Source organism: Camelina sativa, chromosome 11 (assembly GCF_030686135.1).
Source record: "Camelina sativa cultivar CO46 ecotype springtype chromosome 11, ASM3068613v1".
Taxonomy (NCBI): Eukaryota; Viridiplantae; Streptophyta; class Magnoliopsida; order Brassicales; family Brassicaceae; genus Camelina; species Camelina sativa.
In genome coordinates, this window is record NC_141890.1 from 12,310,222 (window position 1) to 12,337,170 (window position 26,949).

Here is a 26,949-nt window from a genome sequence, read left to right on the forward strand (position 1 = left end):
TATGATAATATAGAGTATTATAATTGAAAACTCTTCATTTGTCCAAACAAAGAGAGCCGAGTACACCTTGGAACAATCGGAATCACAAAATGATTTTACTTCGATTGATTTTTGTTAACAAACAATATTTTGTTATGATACATAACAAACAAAGAGAGCTGAGCCGAGGTAAAATCAATATTTTGTTCTGGATGTAAAATAGATTGATTTTTAAAATTTTATCTCTTCGATTATGTGAATAAGAGGTTGATACTGAAATAGATATCTCAATCGATTTTGTAACGTTTTGCCCAAAAACAAAAAAAATCACGTTATTAGTTTTTGTAAAAGTTCAATAATCTAACTTTATTATTAACATAAAATGGATGAAAGAGTTAAATAAGATGAAGTTTGGTTGACAAAGACATAGTTAATTAAGAAATCGTCGAATATTCTCTTACTTCTACTTTTTTGTACAAACTCAACGTACGGATAAGTTTTAAGTAGAAATATGTATACGATCTGGATAATATATAAGTGGAAATATGTTTACTCAACATCTTTGCTCTCCAGATTCCGAAAGACATGTTTAAACACCACATTAGTTGTTGGTGTTCCAATCTTGCCTCTTCGTTGAGAATAAATAATTATAAAAAAACCTAAAAAATTCTAAGTTTTTAAGAAAGCAAGAAGTGCTATTAGTAGTTAACTGATACATAACATATAATGATATATGTATACATGAGAAAACAGAAATAAAGTGTTGACAGAGATCTGCTTTTTCATCGGCTAACACAAATCACTTGCGCTAACACCAATCTCTTAGGTAAGAAAATGAGGCAGCCATTGAAATCTTAAAGTTTATTATGGATTGCTATAAGTAAATTGTGTTTGCTCAGATGATTTTTCTACCTTCTATTAACAGGCTTTTTATAGAGATCTTTGATGATGCCAGTTAGGTATGATTGCAAATCGAGAGAAAATTGGTGAGCAAGCCTAACATATTTAGATAAGGAATGTTAGTCTAGCAAATTTTATGTTTCCATATTTTCTCGATCTTTAGCTAAGAAATAGGAGAAATCTTTACTGAACTACGATTTCATGATTAATGTTTAGAGAAAATACTTAGGTTCAGCCCCAGGGTGAACCTTGTTGTTCACTTCCTTATTTTCAACCAATCAGAATCTTATATACATTATTTTATTTAAAAGTTAAATCAAAATTAAATTAAAAAAGCAAAACAAATTAAGGAAACAAATTCTTTATACTTTTAATTAAGGAAAGTTATATATTGGCTTGGTTTAGGTTTTACAATTAGAACGAAATTGTGTGTCGGTTTGGGTTTACAAATAAGATGATTAGAGTTTAGATTTTACAATTAAAACGAAAATATATGTCGGTTTAGGTTTACAAATAAAGTGGTTAGGGTTTAGATTTTATAATTAAAACGAAATTATATGTCGGTTTGGGTTTACAAATGAAGTGGTTAGGGTTTAGATTTTATAATTAAAACAAAATTATATGTCGGTTTGGGTTTACAAATGAAGTGGTTAGGGTTTAGATTTTATAATTAAAACGAAATTATATGTCGGTTTGGGTTTACAAATGAAGTGGTTAGGGTTTAGAAATTATAATTAAACCGAAATTATATGTCAGTTTGGGTTTACAAATGAAGTGGTTAGAGTTAAAATTTTATAATTAAAACAAAATTATATATCGGTTTGGGTTTATAAAAGAGCGGTTTGAATTTTTCATTTTATAATAATATATACAGATTTTGTTTCCTTATTTTATAAAGAGGTGAATAAATAAGTTCTTAAATGTATTATGACATGTTACATTCTCATTGGTTTAATTTAAGAGAAGTGAACAAAAGGTTCACCTTAGGAGTGAACCCAAGAATTGTTCAATGTTTAGTACTAAAACCGCTTAATTCTTTTCTTTATTTAAAAATATCTTACCAAAACCGGATTTTGTGATTGAAATCGTTATGAATGTGTATTTGTGTGTTTATCCATGTTAACAAATATGCTTGTATATTGATAATTATTATGGATTTTATTGGCTTTTGTTATAACCCGAATATTATACCATATCTTCAATATGGTTTCTCGTTTCAACTAAAATAGGAATTAAGTGTAAATATTCATTATATATTAAAATAACTCAAATGTAAAATAATCTATATTAGAATATATTTTTTTGGTTACAAAAATCCTAAAACAATTTTTAAAATATATATCCGTTTATAAAAATTTAAATCATATCATATGCTGAAAAAAATCTAAAATTTTATTAATATTATGTATTAAATAGTAATTCAAATAATTATATATAATATTAAATAAAAGTGAAAGGAGAATTATATTTTAATCTAACATATTGATTTAAATTAGGTAGATAGATTTTAGGAAATTAATATTAGCATATAAGGAAATGATTGTGTTTGGTTGTAAGGATTGTAGAGATTTTAGTTTGGGACTTGTTTGGATACAAAGATAAGAGAGGATGACATAAAAATGTACTCCAAAAATGTTAAGATAGATAAAAACATTTGATGTAATGAAATATATCTTATATAGAAGAAAATTGCTTGGAAAGAAAAAAATGGTGTTAAGAAAAATAAATACCAAAGTGATTTTGCAGCAAGTTGAAGTTTCAAGTGCTCCAGTTAAAGAAACATGGCAAAAACATATCTAGCTTTCAGATTTTGAAAGTGCAATTATAACCAAACTGCTGAGAATATATTGCTGGCAACTAGAACAAATATTATTTGGGACTATAGTATTGGTCGGTATATGGACGGTAGGCAACAAGAAGCTAACTATTAAACTTTAACATTGCAAGAGCTATGCTTACATTTCGAAGTTAGGGATCATAGATGGACTTTGTAGTCATGAATCTTACAATAAATTTTGATTACAACAGCAGATATTGAGATTGAAATCATAAATCTTACAACAATATTTTTATACTACAATGAGAATGCAGTATTTGTCCACACGAAAACTTTTCTTGAATCTTGAGTTCGTCAGTGTACATCTTTTTTTTTCTTTTTCTTTGGTCAAACTCTTCAGTGAGAAGACAAATCACAAAAGTCAATTTCGGTTGCTTTGGGGGAAAACCAAACTAAACCGGAAGGAATGTAAAAGAATCGTTTCTTTAAAGAATCACAAATGTGAACCGGATGATGAGCCGTCATGGCTGCTCAAATCCCAATTATGTTTCTTCTTGTGCTCGAAGTTCTGAAAGCATGTCAATGGCCTCATCTGAGAAAAGAAAAAAAAAACATGTAAGAGAAGAAAACAGATCAGAGAGACAGTCAAACAAAACAGAGAAGCCAACAAACAAACTCAATGATATGTGTGTTCTGTAGAGAGTTGGAGAAACAGACCCTCCATTGTCGCTTGTGACCCATGTGGTGAAGAATGGACTCTAGCCGTTTAATGATCTCTCTGAAAGTTGGTCGTTTTGCAGGTTTCTCATGCCAGCATTCTTCTATCAACCTATAGATATTAAATAATCGGATCGAGCCCAACCGGTTAATAAACCAAACCAATCAATGATGTTCATAAGTATTATACAGTTTCTTGGTGAAAGAGAGAAGAAAGAAGACTCACGTTTTAAGACCATGTGGGTACTGCTTTGATGGAGCTTTAAATAATGGCCGGGCTTTTCCAGCATAAGCATCAGAAGCTTCACTGTCATCCTTTTCAGCAAACGGCATACAGCCTTCGATCATCTATATATCCGACATGTAAAGAAATCAATGACAGAGGAACAGGTAAAAAAGCAAACCGAAGAGAAGAAAACTGAGAAGATTTGTGTATTTTACTAACCTCTTGAACAATCAATGCAAATGAGAAAACATCAGCTTTTGTATCGTATTCTTCACTAGTGAAAACCTCTGGGGCAATATATCGACCTAAAATGTGGATAACATTTATCATAACATATCCAGTAATCAAGATTCTTGACCAAACAGATCAAGAATTAAAACTCCCAAATTTACAGTAACTAATACTTACAAGAAGTGTCTTGACATGTGAAAGGCTTGTCTTCTTTAACAGTAACAAGCTTACTTACTCCAAAGTCTGCAACTTTCAGATGCCCTGTATCATCCCGTAAAATGTTTCTGCAAGCATATATAGTTTTACAATTGTCAGAGAATAGAAGAGCTTGTGATCAAGAAAAAACGCGCTGATATGGATAGTGTGAACTCACGAAGGTTCAAGATCACGGTGGATTATTGGGTCACCTTTGATCTCGTGAAGATAGCTCATTCCCCTATATAGTTTTAAACAGATAAAGAGTTACAAAAGAATCAAACAGAACATTTATAAAATATGAAGAAGGCGCTTGCATATATTGCTTTAAATCACATACCTTGCAATATCAAGGGCATATCTAACAGCATTAGCTGGTTTCAATTGTCCTTTTCTTTTTAGCAATTCACGCAAATCTCCCTGAAGTATATAATATATAATGAGATCGTTTCGAGAAACTAAGAGAAAAAGAAAAAAAATATCTAAAATTTAGCAGAAAAAGGCAGTACCCTGGGCAAGTATTCAGTCACAATCATCATAGGATTACTTTGAGTAACAGCACCAAGAAACTGCACAATGTTTGGATGCCTAAGCCTTTGGAGCAATGCAAGCTCATCGTGAAATTTCCTCCTGCGCACACAATACACAACAAGATTATGGTAAGGAATTGGAATCTACAACCTTATTACCCTCTTACAAGAATCATTCACTTACACTTGATCATCATCGCTCAAAACTTCATCATCGAGCTTTTTCACCGCAACTTGAATGCCACGCCACATTGCCATACAGTAAGTTCCCTAAAACAAGAAGCTTCATACCTTTAGACTAAAAGGAATTGGAACACACATCAATGAAACGAACCATCATAGACAAGGACATGTATTTTTTTTACCTTTGTTATCTCTTTGCTTTGAGTGAAATCAAGCTCATTAGGATTGATTTCATACTCAGGGACTTCAGGAGGAGTCCTCACGTGCATTGGAGCAACCTGAAATATACAAATGTGTTAACAATAATCAGAACAAAAAAAAAACAAAAACCCAATCTTCCAATGGCTATTACAGCGATAATTACAAACAAACATCATATTGAGCTAGATTCTTACCGGATGCTTAGCTCCATGTATCTCAAGAATCTTGATTACATCAATGTTTTTGTAAAATATTGCATCTGCAAGAGGCTGTTTTCAAAATATGCATTAAGATAACATCATCATCTATCTCTATCCATCATCATTACTCAACAAAAACCAGATAGCAAAAAAAAAAAAAAAAAAAAAAAAGAATCATATTTCTTACAGTGCTTCCCCAACGATCTTTAGGATCAACATCAGCTTTCCGATCAAGAAGAAGCTCAACAACATCTTTCAAACCTTGACAAGCCGCAACGTGAAGAGCAGTCCGATCATCAATGTCTCTGTAATTAGCATCGATACCTGAATCAAGAAGCTCCTTAATCCCTTCAATGTCACCTTCATTAGACAAGTACATTAGTCTCACACCACCGTCGATCTCTTCTCCATCTTCTAACACCTCTTCTTCTGAGTGAATCGACGGCTCCGGAACCTTATCCGGCGCCATCGAAGATTGACGACCAATCGTAAACCTCGGAACTAAGTACTCTTCTTCCATTTACACAATAGCAAAAAACAAAACCCAGAAAAACAAATCTTGATCCTTAAACCCTTTGATTTGTATCCGAAAATCTCGGAGCGGGTCAATGAAAAATCAAACCTTTTTGAAACCCTTTTGAGACACAAGACACAATCTTGAGAAGAAATTGAACGAAGAAATCGAAAAAAGGTTTGTGCTTTTTTGGTGTGACTTTACAAAGTGGCGAAATTTATAGGTGGGGTGATGCCTTAATGCCGTAATGGAGAAGAGAAAGCTTTAACAAGTCATTGGAGACGAAAAGGAGACGAACCTACAGCTTCTGTGTTGCGCGTGTCTATCACGTGGTTCGAAGCGCGTTTTAGAGGAAAAGTTCATTTGTAAAAGGAGACGTCATGTCTGGCGCCACGGTAAGAAATGCGTTGACGAAAAGAGAATAAAACAGATCCAAACCGCTGATTTTAACAGCGTCAGATGAAAAGTAACGGTGTGGATCAATCGGCACGTGTTTGGATTCGATTCGATTAAACGGCCGCGTTTTAACTTGCCGACCGACGCTTTTTTTTTGTTGTTGTTGTATACTTGTATTGTTTGTAACCAAGCTGGCTCGTGAATTAAAAAGTCATGTATTAAGATAAGAATCATAAGATACATCACAGTTCTATTTCCGTTTGAATTCCCAAAATGATTCACATTTTTTCCACTTGTTTAATGGTATTTTTCTAAGTACATTATCAATTTACAGGCTACTTTAGTTGTTTCTTGTTTTTATAGCCACTTTATTTGGCCAAGGAAAAAAATAAAACACTAATTGGATAAGGTTTACATGCTAAGTATGTGATCCTATTTATTGATGTGTATATTTGAATAGGTAAAGATTGACATGTTCATCCTCATCCTTTTATTTGTCAAAATTTCATTATATCACAAAAACTCGTTTAATTTACTATTCGATGTCACAACATGTGAATTTTGTATGGTTTTCGCATCTTTCTAGTTTTTCTATTTTGTCAACCTTTATGTTTAACTATTTTTTTTCATATGTAACAGCAACTAACATGCAAGGTCAAGATTTTGACATTCTTATTTTCAGACATGGGTGTATATATAAACTATGTAAATAACCAATTTGTTGTCTCTAATGACAAGTTGTCTTAATTTATAGCTCATATTTTCCTGCTGAAAACATATTTTTAATTATTATCTCTTGATTTCAATCAAACTTTTTCGGTTTTTTCTAAGTGATTTAGTAACAAATGTCAACTATACATTCCAAAGTTGTTCCTACTCTAATAGGGATACTAGATTAACACCGTGCTAGAGCACGAATTGAAGTTTATTTTATTTATATTATAATTTTTATATAAAATATAATTTATGTGATTGTTTTTTAAAAAAAATTTGGATAAAACATTATGCAATAAAAAAAAAATTTGTAAGGCAAAGGGAAACAAAACCTCCCTTACTTATTGAAACAAAAACAAAATTAAAGACACACTCATCGCGATGTTGCAGATCCTCTAGTATCCTCCATCAAAACAGAAAGAAGACATTCCGGACAAGAATCAAACAGTTGCAAGCCAGAAGGATGAGTGAAAGCATAGTTTGCTAACCCGTCCGCAAGACAGTTAGCCTACCTATACACATGCGTAACCCGGACTGACCAGTCCCTTGAAAGAAAGCCATAGCACACACGTACTAGGAAAGACAAGGGATGAGTATCCACTATCCCTGTCGTAAGAAAACCCACTACCAACTCTGAATCAATCTCTAACTCTACATGAGTATCCACTATCCCTGTCGTAAGAAAACCCACTACCAACTCTGAATCAATCTCTAACTCTACATGAGTTAGCCATTTCTCCCATGCGCTTTGCAGGCCGTAGTAGACCCCCAGAGTTTTGCCAACGAAGCAGTACAATGTCCTATGTTCAGCGAAAAACCCTGAATCCACATCCCCATACTATCCTGGATGACGCCTCCTGCCGTAGCACAACCAGGATTCCCATGAGAGGCACCATCAATGTTAAGCTTGAACCAGTTCTCCTTAGGCGGAACCCACGCAATCTGCCTCTCCACTCGAACTGCGACATTTAACCTTCCTCGACAAGTCAGATTTGCATGATGCACTTCCTTAGCCAAATCCTTGACAAACTTAACCCTATCTCTACATTTACCAAGTCCACCAAAGACGTTATCACAACGCCACTTCCAGCCCCACCATACAGTCATACCAAACAAAACAGCCCACAGAACATCATGCCTTACTGCCATGTCCCCCATGTTACCCGACACCCACTCCAGTAGACCCTGGCCAAAGAACTGACGCTTTCTATCCAAACCCACAATACGATTCCATAGCCCTGACATCGCCGAACAATCCCGAAGGACATGGATAATAGTCTCCTCACCCCCTTTACACACCTGACAAACCCCTGAATCACACAGATGTCGTCTTTGTCTTTCAGAATTTGTCATGATAACCTGATGCACAACCAACCAAAAGAAAACTCTCACCCTCTACGGAACCTTCAGACTCCAGAGTTTACCAAATAACACGCCCATATCAGCTTGCAGTGTTCTGTCCTGAGTTAAAAAATAATGTGCAGATTGCACCATAAAATTACCATTCGGACTGTGGCACATCCTCCATTGAATAAAGCCGCTTGTAATATCCAACCGCCAACGACTCCAACTCCTGAGCCTCAGAGATCCAATCACCACTCTCCCCTTTCAACATTTCAATTCGATTCCGCCGTCGTCGAATAATTGTTGAGGTGTGAAAATATCTCGTGTTGCGGTCACCATACGCAATAAACTTCTCCCTGGATTTCTGAAACCAGACCATCTCCTCTTGCTCCAAAATTACCTCCAATTCCTTTTGTAGCTCCACTTCCTTTATTAACAGAGTGTCCATCGGGTTCACATCAATCAGAACTTGAAGCTCCTGTAACTCCTGCATTAGTTTATCAGAAAGGAGTAGACAGCTCGCGGTTCCAAGATGCTCGAAGGTTCTTCAAAGCCAAAGGAGTAGACAGCTCGCGGTTCCAAGATGCCTCCAACATATCCTTGAATCCCTCATGCTGTAACCATGCAGCCTCAAGCCGGAACGGTCGTCGGCGTGGATCCCCTCGAACCTCTGGTTATAACTGCACATACAAAGGGGTGTGATCTGATGACACAAAAGGCAAGTGGGTAACCGTTGCCTCCTGCCATTTCAGACGTGCATTCGCACAACAAAACACCCTGTCTAGCCGCTTAGCAACATAGGAACTCTCAACTCTACCCTGCTTTCATGTAAACCGACTCCCCTTAAAGCCCATGTCTATTAAGGACAAATCATGAATCCAGTCCCCAAAACTCAAAGAGTCCGGAGAGAGGCAACCATTTCCCCCAGTCCTCTCATCAAGACGGACTAGAGTATTGAAATCACCGCCAATCAAGACTGGACCAGTAACACCCTGCAGCACACTCTTAAGTTTGGTCCATAGACCACACCTCCGCGACACAGTAGGGGCAGCATAAACTACCCCCAGATGCAACACCTCTGTCTCCCTCGTCACAATAGCATAAACAAACTGATCTGAGTAACCACCTCCCCAACTACCGACCTCCACAAAAGCCAAATACCCCCACTCTGACCTGACGAATTAACCCGGAAAGCATTATCGAACCCCAGACCCTGACAAATTCGCTGCACTCTATCTTCACTTGAATGAGTTTCGAACAAAGCTAAGATATTTGCTGGGAATTTCTTCAGAATATAACAAACCGAACGACGAAAATTGGGTTTGTTTGCCCCCCGACAATTCCACAATAAGCAATTCATAAGATCTTGATCAAAAACACAACGAACTACCGGGGCAAACAGCTATGCACTCCGTACACTAACCCCTTCTTCATCCAGGTTATCCAATCCCACCAATGAATTCCCCAACTGATTACCTTCAAATCCGAGAATCAAAGGCGGAGCGTCACTAACCAGGAGCTGTAACAGAGATTCTGACATCGGATCCGCATCTCTGCCATGACCTGAAACTCTCCCTGCCCGACATACATCCTCCTTCTCCACTCGTAAACGTTTACCCGATTCCGACCATTGAGAATCCCCTCGTTTCAGATCAAAGACAATACCTCTCATGGGCTTGTTCGTTTGCCGTCGAGATTTAGGCCCAATAACCCCACCAGATTTAAAGCCACCAGTCTGTTGCGCACTTGGGCCTTCAGGAAAGGCCTCTTTCGCTTTGAACACCGGCCCTTTATTCACCACAGCCTTAACTTGAACGCCACTCTTCCTCACATTTGAATTAGTTTGCAAAGATATGTTTTCTTTATCCGCCCCCGGTGAAATCACATCTTTCCTTATCAACTGACGATCGAGATCCTCTCCCAAACTACCAAATCGGTTAGATATGGTAAAATTCTCTAAATCATTGATACGCGTAATCTCTTGCAAGGTTCTTCCTAAACTACCCTCGGTTACACCAGCCCCAACCTCGGCCGGTGCAGACGGCCGCTCCGTTCTTCGATTTCCCCTACGTACTACCGTAAAGCTATCTCTTTCCGTTTCCTCAACAAGGGGTCCTCTCTTGTCCACCGGACGTTGAGCAGACACCAGACTCTCCACAGGTTTGCAAGCACACGCATGTTGTGTGTGTCCAAACATACCACATATTGAACAAATTTTTGTCAATCCTTCGTACGACACAAAATATCTATCCTCATTGACCATTATCGTACCCTTAAGCGGCTTCCTGAGGTTCACCTCCACACAAATCCGAGTGAAAGGTCCCAGCTCAAAGTTAAGAGTGTTCAAATCTACCTTAATAGGCTTGCCTAACCCCTTCGCAATAGCCAGAAGGATTGCTTGATGGTAGAAATTCGCGGGGACATTAGCCAACCGGACCCACACCGGAGTTATGACAATGTCATCCACCAACGGATCAAACCCGGCCGACCAAGCTTGCACCATCAGGTAACTCCGAAACGCCCTCCAAGGACCCCCAGTCAACGCCGCCATATACTCATCCTCCAACTCAAAACGCACCATGAAGAACTTTCGTGGCAAATCTACCACATACATAGCCCCTTTAGGTTTCCACATCTCTCTCAATTTTTTGGCAACCAGTGGCAACGACAGACTCCGCCCAAGCACTTTGACCACCATACACTGCTTCCACAAACAATTCATAACTTCTAACTCCTCCTTCTCAATGGTAACAACCGGTTCTCCATCCTCACCATCAGGAAAAACCAGCTGCACTCGCTCATCCACAAAAGCATCATTCATTAGATCTTCCGGTCTCAGTCTCCCACCAACATTACTCCCCGTCACCTTCCTCACCCAATTCATCCCCGGATCCAGAGGTTCACTCGGCAGTCTTACCCTTTCCCCGATATCAACCATCGTCGCATCCACCTCACCCTCCGTTCCAATCGCCTTTTCGCTCTCCATTTACATTATGCAATAAAATCATATGCTAAATATGATGGCTTGAAAAAAGACACCTATTTTGTAAGTTTATATTGTTAAATCTAGATAAGTAACAGTGCTATAACACTGGTTAAATTTTATTTTATACAAAATTTTGTATATTTTATATTTAAAATAAAATTTTAATATGTTGTATTAGGTTATATATGTGAAGTTATTTCAACAATGTATATTCTACATCATGACTTGAATGTCATTTTAAGATATAATTTTGAAAATTTGGTTTTTAAAAAGTGAGTTATTATATTATGAGTAATTTAATATATTGTTATACTTTTTGTTTTAATATACTTGGTTTCTTGAAATTCTTTTATATTATAGTGACATATTATTGACATTGCTATAACAAATCAATTTAGAGTGTTTATAGTTTCTAACTTTTATATCAAATTTCAATATATTAAAAATATTTCAAAATAAATTATTTAAAGTTTATTATATTATATAAAATTATAAAATTCAACAAAAAATATGAAATTGAATTTAAATATTCAAATTTTGACCGGTTACTCAGTAAGTTTTTTAATTCAATAGATATTATTTTTAAAGAATAATATTAATAAAGCTTGAATATTTTATAGATTGACAATTTATATTTGTTTTTAAAAATTCAACTTATGGTATATCGAGAAATAAAACTATTTTTTAATTATAATAAATAATATGATAATTTATTTGTTTCACAAAATAGACTCATATATAAAAATGAGAGGTGAAGTATAATGATAATTAACAAATTAATATGTTAAGTTGATTATCAAAAGATTTTATTTGATGAATAATTTAATAAAGGAAATTAATATGGTAAGTTAGATGATATGATTTTTTAAAATATTCTCTTTAAGATTTCTGGTATAACTTATTTGTAACCAATTAATCTATCAATTAATGTATAACAACATATTTGTAACCAATTTATTAAAATTAGGGAATTTTGATTTAAAAGGATGTTTATTTTAAAATTTGTCCATCAATGACTTTTTTGGAAAAATTTGGTGTATTAGGTTTTATAATAATTAAAATTCGATTTTACCCTTACTTGACAACTTATAGAAATAAAATCTAATTTTTTAAACATATTCCAAAACATCTAAATCATAAAGAGTCTTTCCTTAAGATTATTTTTTCCTAAAATATCATAAAAGAAAAATAATAATAATTCTAAAAACCCTTCTCCTACACCATAAATAAAAAAATTTGCCAAACCAGATTTTTTTTTTTTTTTTTCACAGAAGATAAAGCTACTGTGATTCTCCTACGTTTTGTTCTTCTCTTCTGGCTTTTAGATTGTCTCTGTTTCATTGATTAATTTATGTAGTAGGGTTATTGTATGATTTTGATAAGCAACGTAGATTTTTGAATTTTTATTTATATGGTTTGGTTATTTTTGCTTCTCACAATGAATGTTAACATAAACACTCTCTTTTTTTATCATCTCAAAGACTTTATTGATATGAATCAGAGTATACAAAATTGTCAATAAAATTATAAATACAACCAATGGTTTGTGTAACGAAAATAAGATAAAGAAAACACTTAATCTTCTTCGTCATTTCCGACAATCTGGTGTGATTTTCTTGCTTGGCAATCACATTCTTTTTATTAATGAAATACTAGTAACGCTTTTGAAAATCAAAGGTAGCGATCCATCTGTTACATCGCATAACCTTTTAGATTAATCGAAACTCTCTTATCGAAAGAGATGTCATTGATCTTGGTTGTACTTAAAACCAATTTTTGTTGATATGGTGTAAACCATCTTCTGATTCTCCCAATAGTGTCCTCCAACTCCTCTTTAACATATTGCTTCCATGGTGGTTTCTGTGCCGGTCGACCTATTTGTGTTATACTTCGGGACGCCAACAGTAGATCATACTGATGCCCGAGAACAATCACATAACTAACATAAGATGTTAGTTTGAATAGACTCATGACCATGGAGAAATCGCCGGACATGGTGAAATAGCGGTTGATATGAAACCGCTGAAAACTAAACTTGCATTCCAAGAACATACACCAATAGAGAAGGAGAATGGTGGTTGATAACAGTGAAACCAGCGACACAACACTAACCCAGGGGAAGTGGTTGGGTCAAAAAGTTGACAGAAACGAAATCCGATTTAAGATCTGATAATCGAGATTTTTGTTCTGAAAAATTAAAACCAGAGAAGGCAATATTAGAGAAACATTGAGGGAAAGCAATGGCAGAGATGGTGGCTTGAAAAACATCGTGATGTTGATCGAGAATTGCTTCCATCCTCCGTCTTCCATCTTTGCTTTTCTTATAACAAATGACACAGATTGTGCCTATGATAAAACCTAATAACTCTTTAGATTAGTAAGTAGAAGAGTACGATCGACGTCGGAGCCGACGCCGATTGATCGGAAAAACCACAGAAGGAACGGTTGTCTTTGATCGTTAAACAAATCGCCTCAGAAAGAAAAGGGATTTTTTATGTTGTTAACTTAAACACTCTCTTTAGCATCATATCTCTCATAATTGAGTTCATACTAATTTATTTTGTTTTATTAATTTTTTTGGGGGAAAAAATAGAAAAAGAACATATTGTAGATTGTAGAAAACAAATTGTAGAATTCGTCTTCTAACTTCAGTAGAACATAGTGTAAAATGTAGAAAACAAATTCTAAAATTTGTAAACTATAGAGTAATGTGTAGAATACATATTCTAATTTTCGTAAAATACCGACAAAATCTGACTTCTAAAATTTTTAGAAGATATATCTATTTTACACTTCTAACTAGATACATATATTTGTTGGATTAACATATAAGTATTAGATCTCATAGCATCATATTGACTAATATTAGATACATCGTCACGTGGATTTCAAAGTTGGTTTGATTAGTGAAAAAATTAAACGACAATTTATAATGAAATGGACAAAATATTATCTATATTAGTATATGTATATAATAGTAGACTGGAACAACTCCTTTAAGAATTTCCAGCCAACTCTTACCGAGTCACTTGGTCCAAGTGTTTGTACTTGTACATTGAAGAATTATTCACATTAAATTTAAAATATGTTAAAAATATGTACATGGCTATCAGAATTTTTAGTTTCAACGAATGACAAGTTGTTTAACTATATCTATTTCCTCCTCCTAGAATTATTTATAATCATTCTTCTTATCTTTAGTTTCAATTCAAACTTTTTGAAACTTTTTAAGTCATTTTAGTAACAAATGTCAACAAGACTCCAAAATGGTTCCTGATTGTGTTTTTATTACTATTATTTCTTGAATCATCTTATTATGATATTATCAGTTTGATAAGATTCCAATAGTTTAAATCCTTGACTAGTTCACCCTTCTTCAAGATATATATGTATGTATAGACCAAACCACTAGTTAACTAGAAAACAAAGAGGAATATTCCCACAAGATGCATATACATTATGCTCATAGTAACATAGAATTGTGATTTTTAAATGTCATTTTATCACAAGACCTTTTCATAAAGCAGAGGCAAACATACATTTATTTTAAACTAGCCGAACCAAGAAACATCATAAACCGATCCAGCTGATATATACCGAATACATCAGCCATAACATTTATCTTTACTTTATTATATTTGAGAAATTAGATTATGTTCGTCAATTTTCACCCAAGATCCAACGTCTGCATCGGTTATCCATAATGCAACTCGATTGATCCGAAAGTTCAATCCGTCGAGACTCGGATCAAGCGCGTAAGCTTTCTCTAACGCGTTCTTCTTCTCTCCATCCGTTAGATCGCCGTAGAGTATACTCATATGTGGCACGTAAACTGCAACATGCCAACATCCCAACATTAATTTCACACACACGTAAACAGAAAGAGATAATAAAACACGTTTCTTGGTAAGAATTTGATTTTTAATGTTGTTCACATTATTAACGGTTCAATTACATCCCAATAAAATTATTAAAATCTGATTTATTAGAGATTGGATCATACATTTTCCGGTCATGGGTTTGAAGTGGGACATAAAATGTCCGGCAGCATTCATTACCTGTAAACATAACACAAACAACGTTTGTATAGCTTAGTAGATTTTTTAAAATTTATGAACTGTATGATTTTTTTCTAAAGTTCATGTTAGATTCACGTCACAGTATCATAAAGTTTCCATTTCGATATGTATGTATTTTGTTAATGTTTCCTCATGTAAAATATAAGATTTAATTTTTTTTAATTTATGACTTTACCTCTACGGTGTGCCGGAGAGACAAGTAAATACATTGAAAATAAGAAGTTCCAGGGGAGACTTGGTCAACGGTGGCAGGATACGCCTTAAAACCTTCACACGCCGCCTTGAACATCCGTTTAGCCTCGCTGGCCGTAAGTTTGTAAGGTAAAGGTCCAACGAGGGTTAAATGTGGATCAAACAGTGGACCACCGAACTCTGACCTAAGCCCTTCCATTACCCTCCGAAACCGATCGTCAACGTCACCCTCCGGTACCGCCCAGACCGAATACATGGCCTTCTCCTCCTCCTCATCCTCCTGCGTTTGTGGCGGTTGTAGTGGCGTTGCGCTTTCTTCCGTCATTGTCCCTTTCCCTCTTTTAAGACTCGTCTCAATGTTGCTGTATGTATATATATATTTAGAAATAGCTGCAACGATTAAGTAGATAAACATTATTCATAGCGTAACAGCTTCTCCTAATTCTGCCTTTTGGATTGACTTTAACAAAATGTCTTTTCGACTAATCAATCAAAGCTTTAGGCGTTGACGCAAATGTCTTAGAATTATTAAAAAGACTTGTGGTCGGTTTAAAAATACTTCTTTTGGTTAAACACTTTAAAAAGACTTGTGGTCTGTTTCTTTTCGCTAAATCTGCAATCACCATGCGAGTGGAAGTTTTGTGTTGGGGAATTGTATTATAGGTAACATTTATTCAATCTTTAGAGAGAGACGATACATAGCTCCAAAGCAAGTTTATTGAAACCTTATTATTACAGACTCAGAACCAAACTCGTTGTATTTCTTAAGGACTGAGATTGCATACAGCCACTCTCTCCCATGACTCTAGAGTCTTGTCTTCGGTATCGGTTTTGCATAGAGCGAGTCGGTTTAACCGGAAACTCAGGCCATCGAGGGTGCTATCGAGTGTGTAAGCTTTCTCCTGCGCTTTCTTCTTCTCCTCTTCTGTTAAGTCGGCGTAAAGCAAGCTCAAATGCGGCATGTAAGCTGCAATCATATGTAGACAAAGAAAACGTCTTTCACATACATATGGGCTCATGAATCTAATATGAGAGATTACTCTCTGGAGTACCATCATGGCTTCCCCAAATGTATTTAGGCTTCAGATGCATTCGATTTCAGATACTTAACCAAGTCCGATATGGTTTCGAAAGGATTATATACTTGCCAGGCTAATGTACAACACTTCCCCTAACATTTCATATTCAAAGAAACATTCCTAATGAATGGACTTCACCTTAGATCTCCCAAAGAAATTAACACTAGTGACTAGACTTACTTAATAGTTAATAATAAATACCATGGAGCTACAATGATCTAAAGCTTTGATATTTACATAAACAAGTTTTGAGGTCAAACGAGCTTACGTGTGGCAGTGGAGGAATTGAAATGTTTCTTACAGTGTTCACCAGCTTCCATCACCTGTAAATAAACAGAACAAACTAACCTTATAGATTCCAAAACCAAACCCAAGACTTTCAATATGTAAAAATGTAATCTTACTCATCTCAAATGATAAATTCTAGTCAAGACCCAAGATTTTAATTAACCATTCTCCCAGAAAGATCGAATCTTGAAAGGAAAAGTCTGGAACTTTATATATACCTCTGGGGTGGATTTGAGAAGCAAGTAAACGCACTGAAAAAAGAAAGTTCCGGTGGAGACGCGATCAACGGTGGCTGTGTAAGCTTTAAGACCGTCGCAAGCTGATTCGAACATCTTCTTGGCTTCCTCTGCAGTCAGAGTGGCTACGGCGACGGTGACGTGAGGTTCGAAACTAGCGCCAGTGAATTCAGATCTCAGAGCTTCCATAAGCTTTCTGAATCTCGGCTCTGATTCCTCATCCGGTAATGCCCACAGTGAGTATACGTCCTCCTTCACCTCCTCCATGGATCGATCGGTCAATGCTCTTTGATCCCAAAATATGATGAGAAGTCATATTTATTTATTATTTGCTTATCAGGAAAACGTTAAAAACTCATATAGTTTATTATTCCTATGGACGACGAAACAGAAGTGTTAAATACGACGACGGATTGAGAAAATATACAATAGACTAAACTCTCTGAATGGGCCTTCATCAGAAATTTTGAAAACGTATTATTATCTAAAAGACTACGAAAACGCAGAACATGTTATCCCAACTAAAGTGGCAAATAACTACACCAAGGCTAATCAATTATGGCACGTTCACTCGCAAAAAATCAACGCTACAATCAGTATATAGTCCTATTTGGGATTGTACGTGGTTAGGTACAAAGACCAATACTGTAAAACCTCTATAAATTAATAAGGTCGAGACCATGAAATTTTATTAATTTATAAAGGTTTTAATTTATGAAGAGATTTTCTCATTTTCATAATTTTGAAAATTTTCTATTACAACATAAAATTGTTATCATTTACATTTTTAAAAAATTTTCTTAATTTATAATATTAGTTACCGTAATAGGATGAATTTCAATTGTTTATGAAATCATCTAGGTAAAAATGATAAATGTTAGAAGTTTAGAATTTATAAAAAATTGATATTGCTATCATTTATGGTAATGATGAAGTCGAAGAAGATATTTGTGGTATCTTTAGAACCAGTTACTAAATAATCAATTATATCATCTAGACTCTACACAATTTTTGGATGCAATTGAGAAGACAACAATGAAAAAGATTAGAGATGACTTCCAACAAGAATGCAAATTCAATAATAGGCAAACAACAATAGAGTCATAATTCACTAGATTTTCTTAGATATATATATTTTTAGTTTATTTGATTATTAATTTAAGATAATAATCAATAATATAACTGTTTTAAAAACTGTGGAACCTATTGGTTGTAGTGGAGGATTGGCTTTATTTTATAATCAAGATGATTTTGATATCTCAATACTTTTTGCATCCAACAGACTAATTGATATTGAAGAGGTGCATAATGGAAAAGTTTTTAATATAAAATTTGTGTATGGTGATCCAGTTCCAAAAAACGAGATATGGTTTGGGAACGTTTGTTGAGGATAAGTTCTTCTCGATCTACACCTTGGCTTCTGATTGGAGATTTTAATGAATTAACAGAGAATCATGAAAAACGAGGGGGTAAGCTTAGACATACGGCTTCTTTCCGTTCTTTCAATGGGATGATACAAGATTGTGGTTTTCTGGAATTTCCATACTTGGGTGACTGTTTGTCATGGAAAGGATGGCGGGATAAGAACACGATTCGCTGTCGGCTGGATCAAGCTTTAGGTACTGAGGATTGGCATGATTTGTTTCCGGATACAGTCACAGAATATTTGCCTATGATCGCTTCTGATCATAAACCTTTGGTGACCAGTATCGGTTCCAAGCGACCGCGTGGGCGCCGGTGTTTTATGTTTGATAGAAGGTGGATAGGAAAGGCGGGCTTGATGGATGCTATATCTCTGGGTTGGGGTGGCCCAGCTGATCGGGATTCGACGAAATTTGTGGACAAAGTCGGAAAATGCAGGAGAGCAATCTCTCAATGGCGGAAAGCGCAGGTTCCTTATGGACGAGATACGATTGAAGCTCTTAAAAGACAGTTGGAGGTGGCCCAAGCGGACGATGCGGTGGCTCCGGATGTGATTTCTGAGTTAACTTCACGCTTGCGTGAAGCTTATCGGGATGAGGAGGTATATTGGCATCAGAAAAGTCGGAACCGTTGGATGCGAGTGGGGGATAGAAACACAAAGTACTTTCAGGCGCAAACAAAGCAGCGTCGGGCTCGAAATCGTATTATGGGTCTTTATGATCGGAATGATATATGGTCTACTAAGGAAACTGAAATTTGCAACACGGCGGTAGCGTATTTTGAAAGTTTGTTTACTTCAACTAACCCTTCGGTCTTTGAGGAGGCGTTGGTTGAGGTTGATCTGGTTATGACGGAGGAGGTCAATGATCGATTAACGGCCCCGGTTACGGAGGCGGAGGTACGGCAGGTTCTGTTTATGATGCATCCGGATAAGGCGCCCGGGCCGGATGGAATGACCGCTTTGTTTTTCCAGAAGGCATGGGGTATTGTCAAGAAAGATCTAGTCTCTATAGTTAACCAATTTTTTGAGGAGGGTGTTTTTGATAAGAGCTTAAATCGCACGCATATTTGTCTTATTCCCAAGGTGGGTAGGCCGACTCGGATGGCGGAATTACGTCCGATTAGTTTGTGTAATGTGGGATACAAGGTTATTTCCAAGGTTTTGTGTCAACGGCTTAAATTGGTGCTGCCAACGCTGGTTTCGGAAACTCAATCATCTTTTGTTCCGGGTCGTTTGATTTCCGACAACATCTTAATTGCTCAAGAGATGTTTCATGGACTCAGGACTAATCCGTTGTGTAAAGGAAAATATATGGCAATAAAAACGGATATGAGCAAAGCGTATGATAGGGTTGAATGGAGCTTCGTCGAGGCTCTGCTACGAAAAATGGGTTTTGCGGAAAAATGGATCTCTATGGTTATGTTTTATATATCTTCGGTTGAGTATCGGGTCCTGCTGAACGGCCACCCTAATTGTTTGATTGTTCCGAAGAGGGGTTTACGTCAGGGCGACCCATTATCTCCTTATTTGTTTATCCTTTGTACGGAGGTGCTAATTGCTAATATACGGAAGGCCGAAAAAGATAAACGGATAACGGGAATCAAGGTGGCTAACAAATGTCCACCGATTACGCACTTGTTGTTTGCAGATGATAGTCTATTCTTCTGCAAAGCTGATACGGTTCAATGTGGGGTAATTTTGGATATCTTAAGGAATTATGAAGTGGTATCAGGACAGAAAATTAATTTCGATAAATCCTCCATCCAATTTGGGCACAATGTGGATGAAGTAGTAAAACAGGAGGTTCAGGGGGTCCTTGGAATATCGAGATTGGGCGGGATGGGATCTTTTTAGGGATCCCAAAGAGTCTGGGAGGGTCCAAGACGAAAGTTTTCTCCTATGTTCGGGATAGGCTTCAGAGTCGAACGAATGGTTGGACAGCAAAACAGTTGTCCAGAGGGGGAAAGGAGGTAATGATAAAGTCAGTTGCTACGGGGGTTTCGACGTTTGTTATGTCGTGCTTTCGGTTGCCTAAAACAGTCACATCCAAATTGACTAGTGCAATGGCAAATTTTTGGTGGAGTTCAGGGCAATCTGGGGGTATGCATTGGCTAGCCTGGGAGAAGTTACGTGTCAGTAAGCAGCTGGGGGGTTTGGGTTTTAGGAATGTTGATGATTTTAACACAGCCTTGTTGGCGAAGCAATTGTGGCGGCTGATTGAAACACCAGATTCTCTTTTTGCTCGGGTTTTCAAGGGTAGATATTATTGGAACTCAGATCCTATGGATCCGATCAGATCATACTCTCCATCCTCTGGATGGCAGAGTATTGTTTCAGCTAGATCTCTGGTAAATAAAGGGCTTATTAAACGATTTGGTTCTGGAGAAACCATTTCTATATGGACTGATCCATGGATACCAGCTCAATCCCCGAGACCAGCTTTGAGTAGGGGTTCTTTCAAGGACCCTTCATTAAAATTACCAAACTTTATTGATCGTCAAACAAATTCTTGGCGTATGGATCAGCTCCATGAGCATTTTGATCCGGATGATGCTGTTTTGATAGGGGCTTTACCGTTGGGTATTTCTCATACGGAAGATTCTCTCGGTTGGCATTTTACAAAGTCCAGAAAATATTCGGTCAAATCAGGGTATAATACGGAACGGGCGGCGGAGGAGCGGATGTCTCAGGATACTCGGTACGGGCCGCATATTACTCCCCTCCTCGCGTGGGTCTGGAGAGTTCCTTGTTCACTGAAGCTTAGGCACTTTATGTGGCAAGTGTTGTCAGGTTGCCTTTCGGTCTCCACAACCTTGCATCGTCGTGGTATTGCTTGTGACCCGGTCTGTGCAAGATGCGGGGCTGAAGAGGAAACAATAAATCATGCGATTTTTCGGTGTCCCCCAACTCGCCAGGTTTGGCCAACTTTAGCTTATGTACCAGTTGGGCCATATTCCTTTCCCACGGAATCTCTGTATGCCAATGTAGATCATTTTTTAGGTTCAACAAACCCGGGTTCGCAGGTACAAGCTTTTCCTTGGCTCATGTGGTACATATGGAAAGCGAGAAATGCTTGCGTTTTTGAAAATCTGATGGAAAAACCAGAGGACGTAGTGAGGATAGCGGTTGGGGTGGCGACTTCCTGGTTGCAGGCTCAGGTAGAGGAGGTGGAGGAGGTGGAGGAGGACCTATCTCCAATGCTCAACCCTCCCTATGCTCGGGGACAGGGGCGATTGGGGCACCTTCCTGATAGGTATTCAGGCTATAGATGCTTTGTAGATGGCTCGTGGAAAGTAGGCGATGCTTTTGCGGGTGTAGGATGGGTGTGTTTGTCTTCTCTGGACGCTTTGACGTAGTCTTTCACCATTGCATGCCGAAATAGAAGCCTTTGTTTGGGCTATGCGGTACATGATAGGACATGACTATCAAGAGGTGACTTTCTATACAGATTGTGCAGACTTGGTGAAGATGGTGTCTTCGCCTTAGGACTGGCCGGCTTTCAAAATCTACCTCGACGATATCAAGATGGACATGGAGGAATTTTCTGCTTGCTCTTTGTCTCTAATTCCAAGAACTGCAAATGTAAGTGCGGATAAGTTGGCACGCCAAACGCGTTCATCTCTGCAACATGTTTTATTTGTAAATGATTTTCCTTCGCATTGGCTCATATGAGCTGATCTTTTTTTGTTGTCAAAAAAAAAAATTAAGATATTGATGGTACCATATTTTACATAGGATTTTCAAAAAAAATATTATCTTATTATTTTATCGAAATGTGTCATTTTTTACATCGGCCCAACTTGTGACCAAAAAATTATTAATTTATAGTAAGTATTAATTTATAGAGGTTCTACTGTATGAAGATTAAAATACCAATATAAAGCATAAAAACTTGGATATACTGTTTAGCCATATATATTGTATGAGTTTACGAACTTATATATATTATGTCGTCTGAGATTTCATTAAAAACATGCACGCATAAAAAAGGTTACGGGAAGGGAGCTGTTCTCTTCATATCAGTCTCAACAACATCAAGCGCAAAGCCTTTCCTGAACCGAACCAGATTCTTCTTTTCCGGTCCACATATCCCATCTCTCGACGGCTTCAATGCTTCCGTCGAGATTCCATGTTCTTCATCTCTCTTTTTCACCATCTCCGGTTTTATTCTCCCAAGATTCACATCTTGTGGCGACACCATTAGTGATGGTACTCCTAGTGGTAATCTATCCCCTAAAAACAAAACAAAACAAAAAACCTAAGCTATTAAGTTCATATCTCATCATATTAAAATACAAGGTTGGTTTTACCTAAATTTTGCAAGACTAATTAGTTACCTCGGTCAATCTGCCATGTACACCAAAATTTTCCGTAAGATTTGGCAAGATTTTTAAGCTCCGGCTTCGCAACCATCTCCGGGACCCTTGGAGTTACTAGAAGAGCCATTTGGATCTACAAACAACACTTAATTTTTGTCATTTTCGATTCTTCGGTAATTGATATGTAAAACATACCGGAAGTGTATATTGAAATGAACCTCGTAGTCATGCGAGTGCCAGAGCTTCTGTTCCTCCGGTGAGAGACTTTCGAATAACTTCTCTGACACTATATATTCGATCCCTAGAAATTTAATACAATAAGAAACAGAATTCGTAAGTCATAAAACAATATCAAACAAGAGCTTTAATATTCAAGTTAACACATTCATACTTATAATAGTCAATGACTATATACGCAATATGCTTAAGCATGACCACCGATTAACCGTATAGTAGTGCCTTCCTAAAAGAAACTAATCAATTTTTAAAATTCAAAGTTTTAAACAACTAAATTGTGAAATGTAAAATTTCGATTGTTTTTAAGGCAGTTTATACGTTAAACTAAGTAATAACTACAATAACAATAAAAGTTTAATTAAGAAGAATAAGTTTATTTGGAAAATATAAACAAAGTACAAACAATCGAGGTGGAAGTGTATGTACCGATGAGATGAGCCTTAGAGGAGTTTGAATCGTAGACAGCACACTGTAGGAAGTCCTGGTTTACACGGTGGCCGTAGATATGAACTTCCACATGACGGCCAGGATCGTGGCTATAGCAAGCAAATGAACACACGTGGAGACTCATTTGCCTGATCGGTTTCATTGATTGCATCATAGCCGTTCCTTTGTCGAGAATCGTGGTGGTCGTCTTGGTCGGATCTCCCATTGGCTCCTTTCCATCACCGCTGCTAGCCGGACACGCCACCGGAACCTTATCACTCGACGCCATTAGCTAAACTAAACTGTTTTAAAAGCCTTTTTCTCTTCTCCTTTAGCTTGGTTTGTGTTTGGTTCGGTCTTATAAAAGAGGAGTGATGTTTGCATGAGGAAAATATGACGTGAAGTGACTTTTATGTGTGACATGTCATTAGAGAATAGTGATGTGGCGGAGGATTATAGAGATGCTAAGTTTAGTGTTTTCCGGACAAAGTGATCAGGTCCGGTTTTAATGCTCTGGACAAAGTAATGCACACTTGGCAATGTTTGCGACACCGGACATTGTGCTTTGTTTGACGAGTTCGAAATAACAACTTTTGACGATTTTGCTTAAAGTGTCCATGAGATAGAACAGTTGCACATATATATGAAGATAGAATCTTTCGCATAAAAAGAGAAGACTTAAATATAGCATTTAATACAACCATATCCGTGATTAGGTCTGGTCAAACTCGTTATAGATCAGTTATATATATGTTCGTCACATACCATAAATGTTTACCCTTTCTATGGTATAATTCGAAATTAAAAACATTTTCATACCAAAATACTCAAATTATTACTTAAACCTCCGACGACTAATTTTAACATAACCAAGCTTTATTTTCTTTCTTTTATCAACGAGAGCTACCGTTACGCACGGTCTTTAAAAACGAACCGCTTTTGGTTATTTCTCGCAATGGTTTATCGGTATATCTGACCGTGTTATAAACCCACGCACCCGAAACCGCACCAAGTATTGGTGAGACCATGTAGATCCAAAGTCCTTTGTAGCAACTATAAACCAGCGCAGGTCCTAAACTTCGTCCTGGATTCATTGATGCTCCCGATACCGGTCTGATAAAAAATATGTAATCCATATAGCATTTTTAGTTATTTTTTTTTTCTTTTTCTAAAAGGAAAAATGATAACAAATAGAAATATTGTAAGTAATAAATTACCCGGCAATTATCACGTTAAGTAGCACCGTTGATCCCACTGCTAGTCCGGCAAGTTCTCCGATCTGCTTATTAAAAACATTTGAACTTAATGTTAAGTTTCTCATAAATAGAAAAGACAAAAGAAAATATGTGCAAGGAAGCGTTATTGCGCCAATAACACTCAATCCATAAAACGATAAAAAAGTTTGGTGACAAAAAATATAATATTAAAAATAATATTTGTTTCACTTGTAAACCAAATTTAAATATCAAATAGAAAACCATAGAGGAACGTATCGGGTCTATATTTCATGAAAACAAACAACCTTTAAAAAGTGCATTATTTCCGTTACTAGGTAGATTGTTCAATAGATATAAAGTACATAAAAATGAAAACACATTAGTTAAAAGTTAATGAGAACATACTTAAAGTAGTAAGAGTCCCCAACATATAAGCTCATCAAATTTGACAATATAATATACGTGCAAGATAAGAAGAGCTTGAAAGACTAACCGCTCTATTATCGGTGGCGACACCGGAAATGACGAACATTAGGTAGAAAGTGATGATAAACTCGATCACAAACGACTGCAAATTCGTCCCCGATGGTAATGTTCCAACGAACACATCGTGTTTTCCACTACAAACGTCTTGATCAAGTCCGAACAAGAGACGTAAAGTTGCTGCCGCGAGCGTAGATCCTATCACTTGTGATATCACATAAGCCGGGACCTAAAAAAAATCAAAGAAAAATATATAAAAATAATTTTTAGTAACCAATTAATTAACTAGGGACCCAAGATATATTGGATGATTGTGAATAATTTGACATTTATATATCACAATTTTGTTTGACTAAGAAGATTGAGTTTGAGGAGAAAAATATATATACAGACAAAAGTTACATGATAAATTAACTCTTTTTAAAAGTTTCAATAGGAGAACTAGAGAACTAAAAGTTTTTTTTTTTTTTTTGAACAGTTTGGGTTAAGAATAATTGTATACGTAAGTATCCGCTGTAAATCATATCCCGTAGACGCATACATTTAAATTAACCACACTCAATCATCATTACTCATATCTACGCAAATCAGTAGCCATTAATTAGTGAAAGATATAAGAAAACATTTAAGTAAAACTTTTGAAGAAAATGCAACTTCTAAAGAAATAAAGAATCCAATAGAAAATATATAATTTATTTTATATAACTTACAGTTTCGTGTAAAACAATCAAACGACAGCTAAACTAACCCTATCAAACACAAATGTTCTTTAGTTTGTTCATCAAACTAAAAAAATCACATAAAAACAAAAACTTGATCGATCATTATAAGTATTTTGGTATGTATTGACCTACCTGCTTGAGAGGGAAACGGCCGCTAGAGGCGAAGGCGATTGTGACGGCCGGGTTGAAATGAGCACCGGAGATGTGACCAAGAGAGTAAACGAGGACCATGACGGTGAGTCCCCAAACGATGGCGATCCCTGGAAGAGTCACGGCTTTGTCGTGTTGTGTGTTCACAGCCACAGCTGCACAACCTGCGAATATCAAGAAGTACGTTCCAAGAACCTCCGCCATCAACTGAGAAAACAGAGCAATTTAACAACAGGACAAAAAAAAACAGAGTATTTCATTTTAGTAAATTATGGTAATTTGGTAACGAATTATAGAGAGTTTAATAGATCTTTGAGAGTTTAAATATAGTGTTAATCTACCTTTTGTAAGAAAGGGACAGAGAAGGAGAGAAGAGAGTCTTGTTTCTTCAATGGTTGTTGTTGTTGTTGTTGATGTTCGTCTTCTTCCTTGAGATTCACCACCACAGCTCCTTCTCTTGCATCGTTACCATGTCCGTTTCCCGAGATCTCCGCCATAACAGTTTGCTTGTTTTTTTTTTCCTCACAAAACTAAGAAGATAAAAAAAAAAAAAAAAAGCCAAGAAATAAAACTCCTAGCTCAGAGAAAGATGAGACTTGTAATGACTTGTGTGAATGAGTTTGGTGAAGATGCGTCTCCAATTTATTGGCAAATATGGCTAGAGAGAGAGAAAGATTGGACTTCTTTGACGATTTTTAATTTGACCATTTTAATATATTTTTAAAAAAAATCGATGATGTATTTTTGAAACTATTTCACATGATATATTTGACCATTGCTTTTTTAAAAAAAAAAATAAGATAATAACTTTAACATATCTCTCTCTCTCTCTTTTTTTTGTCAAAAAGAAAAAAAAATTATCTCCGTTTTAGTTTTATAACAGAATTTTGGGACAAAATATAATTATTTTTTGAAATTTCTATATAAAATAAAACATAGATCCCATTTTTATTCGATTAATTTTGAGATATATACTTCCTAAAATAATTGCAATCATAATAGTAT

The 26,949-nt window shown here is 36.3% G+C and overlaps 6 protein-coding genes across 6 annotated transcripts; all 6 read right to left on the minus strand.

Moving 5' to 3' along the window:
- Window positions 1–2,800: 2,800 nt before the first annotated feature.
- On the minus strand, window positions 2,801–6,065 carry LOC104727928 (serine/threonine-protein kinase 12). Its single transcript, XM_087475572.1, has 12 exons — window positions 5,327–6,065; window positions 5,134–5,208; window positions 4,921–5,016; window positions 4,740–4,825; window positions 4,535–4,655; window positions 4,366–4,445; window positions 4,204–4,266; window positions 4,008–4,114; window positions 3,819–3,904; window positions 3,600–3,721; window positions 3,374–3,485; window positions 2,801–3,248 (listed from the first exon to the last, which is right to left on the minus strand). The coding sequence occupies exons 1-12, from the start codon at window positions 5,657–5,659 to the stop codon at window positions 3,150–3,152; spliced, it is 1,380 nt and encodes a 459-aa protein (XP_087331698.1). The 5' UTR covers window positions 5,660–6,065; the 3' UTR covers window positions 2,801–3,149.
- Window positions 6,066–8,931: 2,866 nt separating this feature from the next.
- Window positions 8,932–11,093, minus strand: LOC147933891 (uncharacterized). The gene is made up of 2 exons (XM_087472371.1): window positions 9,531–11,093; window positions 8,932–9,249 (listed from the first exon to the last, which is right to left on the minus strand). The coding sequence occupies exons 1-2, from the start codon at window positions 11,091–11,093 to the stop codon at window positions 8,932–8,934; spliced, it is 1,881 nt and encodes a 626-aa protein (XP_087328497.1).
- Window positions 11,094–14,564: 3,471 nt separating this feature from the next.
- On the minus strand, window positions 14,565–15,831 carry LOC104723167 (cyclic phosphodiesterase-like). The gene is made up of 3 exons (XM_010441486.2): window positions 15,348–15,831; window positions 15,097–15,151; window positions 14,565–14,925 (listed from the first exon to the last, which is right to left on the minus strand). Exons 1-3 carry the CDS (start codon window positions 15,777–15,779, stop codon window positions 14,726–14,728), a joined length of 687 nt encoding a protein of 228 aa, XP_010439788.1. The 5' UTR covers window positions 15,780–15,831; the 3' UTR covers window positions 14,565–14,725.
- A 170-nt stretch (window positions 15,832–16,001) lies between these two features.
- On the minus strand, window positions 16,002–17,335 carry LOC104723168 (cyclic phosphodiesterase). Its single transcript, XM_010441487.3, has 3 exons — window positions 16,950–17,335; window positions 16,712–16,766; window positions 16,002–16,331 (listed from the first exon to the last, which is right to left on the minus strand). The coding sequence occupies exons 1-3, from the start codon at window positions 17,232–17,234 to the stop codon at window positions 16,129–16,131; spliced, it is 543 nt and encodes a 180-aa protein (XP_010439789.1). The 5' UTR covers window positions 17,235–17,335; the 3' UTR covers window positions 16,002–16,128.
- A 4,915-nt stretch (window positions 17,336–22,250) lies between these two features.
- LOC104723169 (oil body-associated protein 2B-like) lies at window positions 22,251–23,814 on the minus strand. Its single transcript, XM_010441489.3, has 4 exons — window positions 23,373–23,814; window positions 22,928–23,010; window positions 22,728–22,842; window positions 22,251–22,623 (listed from the first exon to the last, which is right to left on the minus strand). The coding sequence occupies exons 1-4, from the start codon at window positions 23,659–23,661 to the stop codon at window positions 22,382–22,384; spliced, it is 729 nt and encodes a 242-aa protein (XP_010439791.1). The 5' UTR covers window positions 23,662–23,814; the 3' UTR covers window positions 22,251–22,381.
- Window positions 23,815–24,029: 215 nt separating this feature from the next.
- On the minus strand, window positions 24,030–26,634 carry LOC104723170 (aquaporin NIP1-2). The gene is made up of 5 exons (XM_010441490.3): window positions 26,286–26,634; window positions 25,927–26,151; window positions 25,083–25,301; window positions 24,590–24,651; window positions 24,030–24,485 (listed from the first exon to the last, which is right to left on the minus strand). Exons 1-5 carry the CDS (start codon window positions 26,439–26,441, stop codon window positions 24,266–24,268), a joined length of 882 nt encoding a protein of 293 aa, XP_010439792.1. The 5' UTR covers window positions 26,442–26,634; the 3' UTR covers window positions 24,030–24,265.
- Between the last annotated feature and the right edge of the window lie 315 nt (window positions 26,635–26,949).

Excerpts from the sequence above, each read along its gene's own strand:
- LOC147933891 (XM_087472371.1), bottom strand. The coding sequence starts at position 11,093 with ATGGAGAGCGAAAAGGCGATTGGAACGGAGGGTGAGGTGGATGCGACG. Across the intron at positions 9,250-9,530 it reads ATAACCTGGATGAAGAAGGG|GTCGGTAGTTGGGGAGGTGG; the intron begins GTTAGTGTACGG and ends GCTTTTGTGGAG.
- LOC104723167 (XM_010441486.2), bottom strand. The coding sequence starts at position 15,779 with ATGTTTATCTACTTAATCGTTGCAGCTATTTCTAAATATATATATACA. Across the intron at positions 15,152-15,347 it reads CTCTCCGGCACACCGTAGAG|GTAATGAATGCTGCCGGACA; the intron begins GTAAAGTCATAA and ends TTATGTTTACAG. Across the intron at positions 14,926-15,096 it reads CAAACCCATGACCGGAAAAT|TTTACGTGCCACATATGAGT; the intron begins GTATGATCCAAT and ends GGCATGTTGCAG.
- LOC104727928 (XM_087475572.1), bottom strand. The coding sequence starts at position 5,659 with ATGGAAGAAGAGTACTTAGTTCCGAGGTTTACGATTGGTCGTCAATCT. Across the intron at positions 3,722-3,818 it reads TTGCATTGATTGTTCAAGAG|ATGATCGAAGGCTGTATGCC; the intron begins GTTAGTAAAATA and ends TCGGATATATAG. Across the intron at positions 3,249-3,373 it reads GTCACAAGCGACAATGGAGG|ATGAGGCCATTGACATGCTT; the intron begins GTCTGTTTCTCC and ends TTCTTTTCTCAG.
- LOC104723169 (XM_010441489.3), bottom strand. The coding sequence starts at position 23,661 with ATGGCGTCGAGTGATAAGGTTCCGGTGGCGTGTCCGGCTAGCAGCGGT. Across the intron at positions 23,011-23,372 it reads CTCTAAGGCTCATCTCATCG|GGATCGAATATATAGTGTCA; the intron begins GTACATACACTT and ends TTAAATTTCTAG. Across the intron at positions 22,843-22,927 it reads GGCACTCGCATGACTACGAG|ATCCAAATGGCTCTTCTAGT; the intron begins GTTCATTTCAAT and ends TGTTGTTTGTAG.
- LOC104723170 (XM_010441490.3), bottom strand. The coding sequence starts at position 26,441 with ATGGCGGAGATCTCGGGAAACGGACATGGTAACGATGCAAGAGAAGGA. Across the intron at positions 26,152-26,285 it reads CTGTCCCTTTCTTACAAAAG|TTGATGGCGGAGGTTCTTGG; the intron begins GTAGATTAACAC and ends CTGTTTTCTCAG. Across the intron at positions 24,652-25,082 it reads TCGCCACCGATAATAGAGCG|ATCGGAGAACTTGCCGGACT; the intron begins GTTAGTCTTTCA and ends TTTAATAAGCAG.
- LOC104723168 (XM_010441487.3), bottom strand. The coding sequence starts at position 17,234 with ATGGAGGAGGTGAAGGAGGACGTATACTCACTGTGGGCATTACCGGAT. Across the intron at positions 16,767-16,949 it reads TTCTCAAATCCACCCCAGAG|GTGATGGAAGCTGGTGAACA; the intron begins GTATATATAAAG and ends GTTTATTTACAG. Across the intron at positions 16,332-16,711 it reads CAATTCCTCCACTGCCACAC|CTTACATGCCGCATTTGAGC; the intron begins GTAAGCTCGTTT and ends ATATGATTGCAG.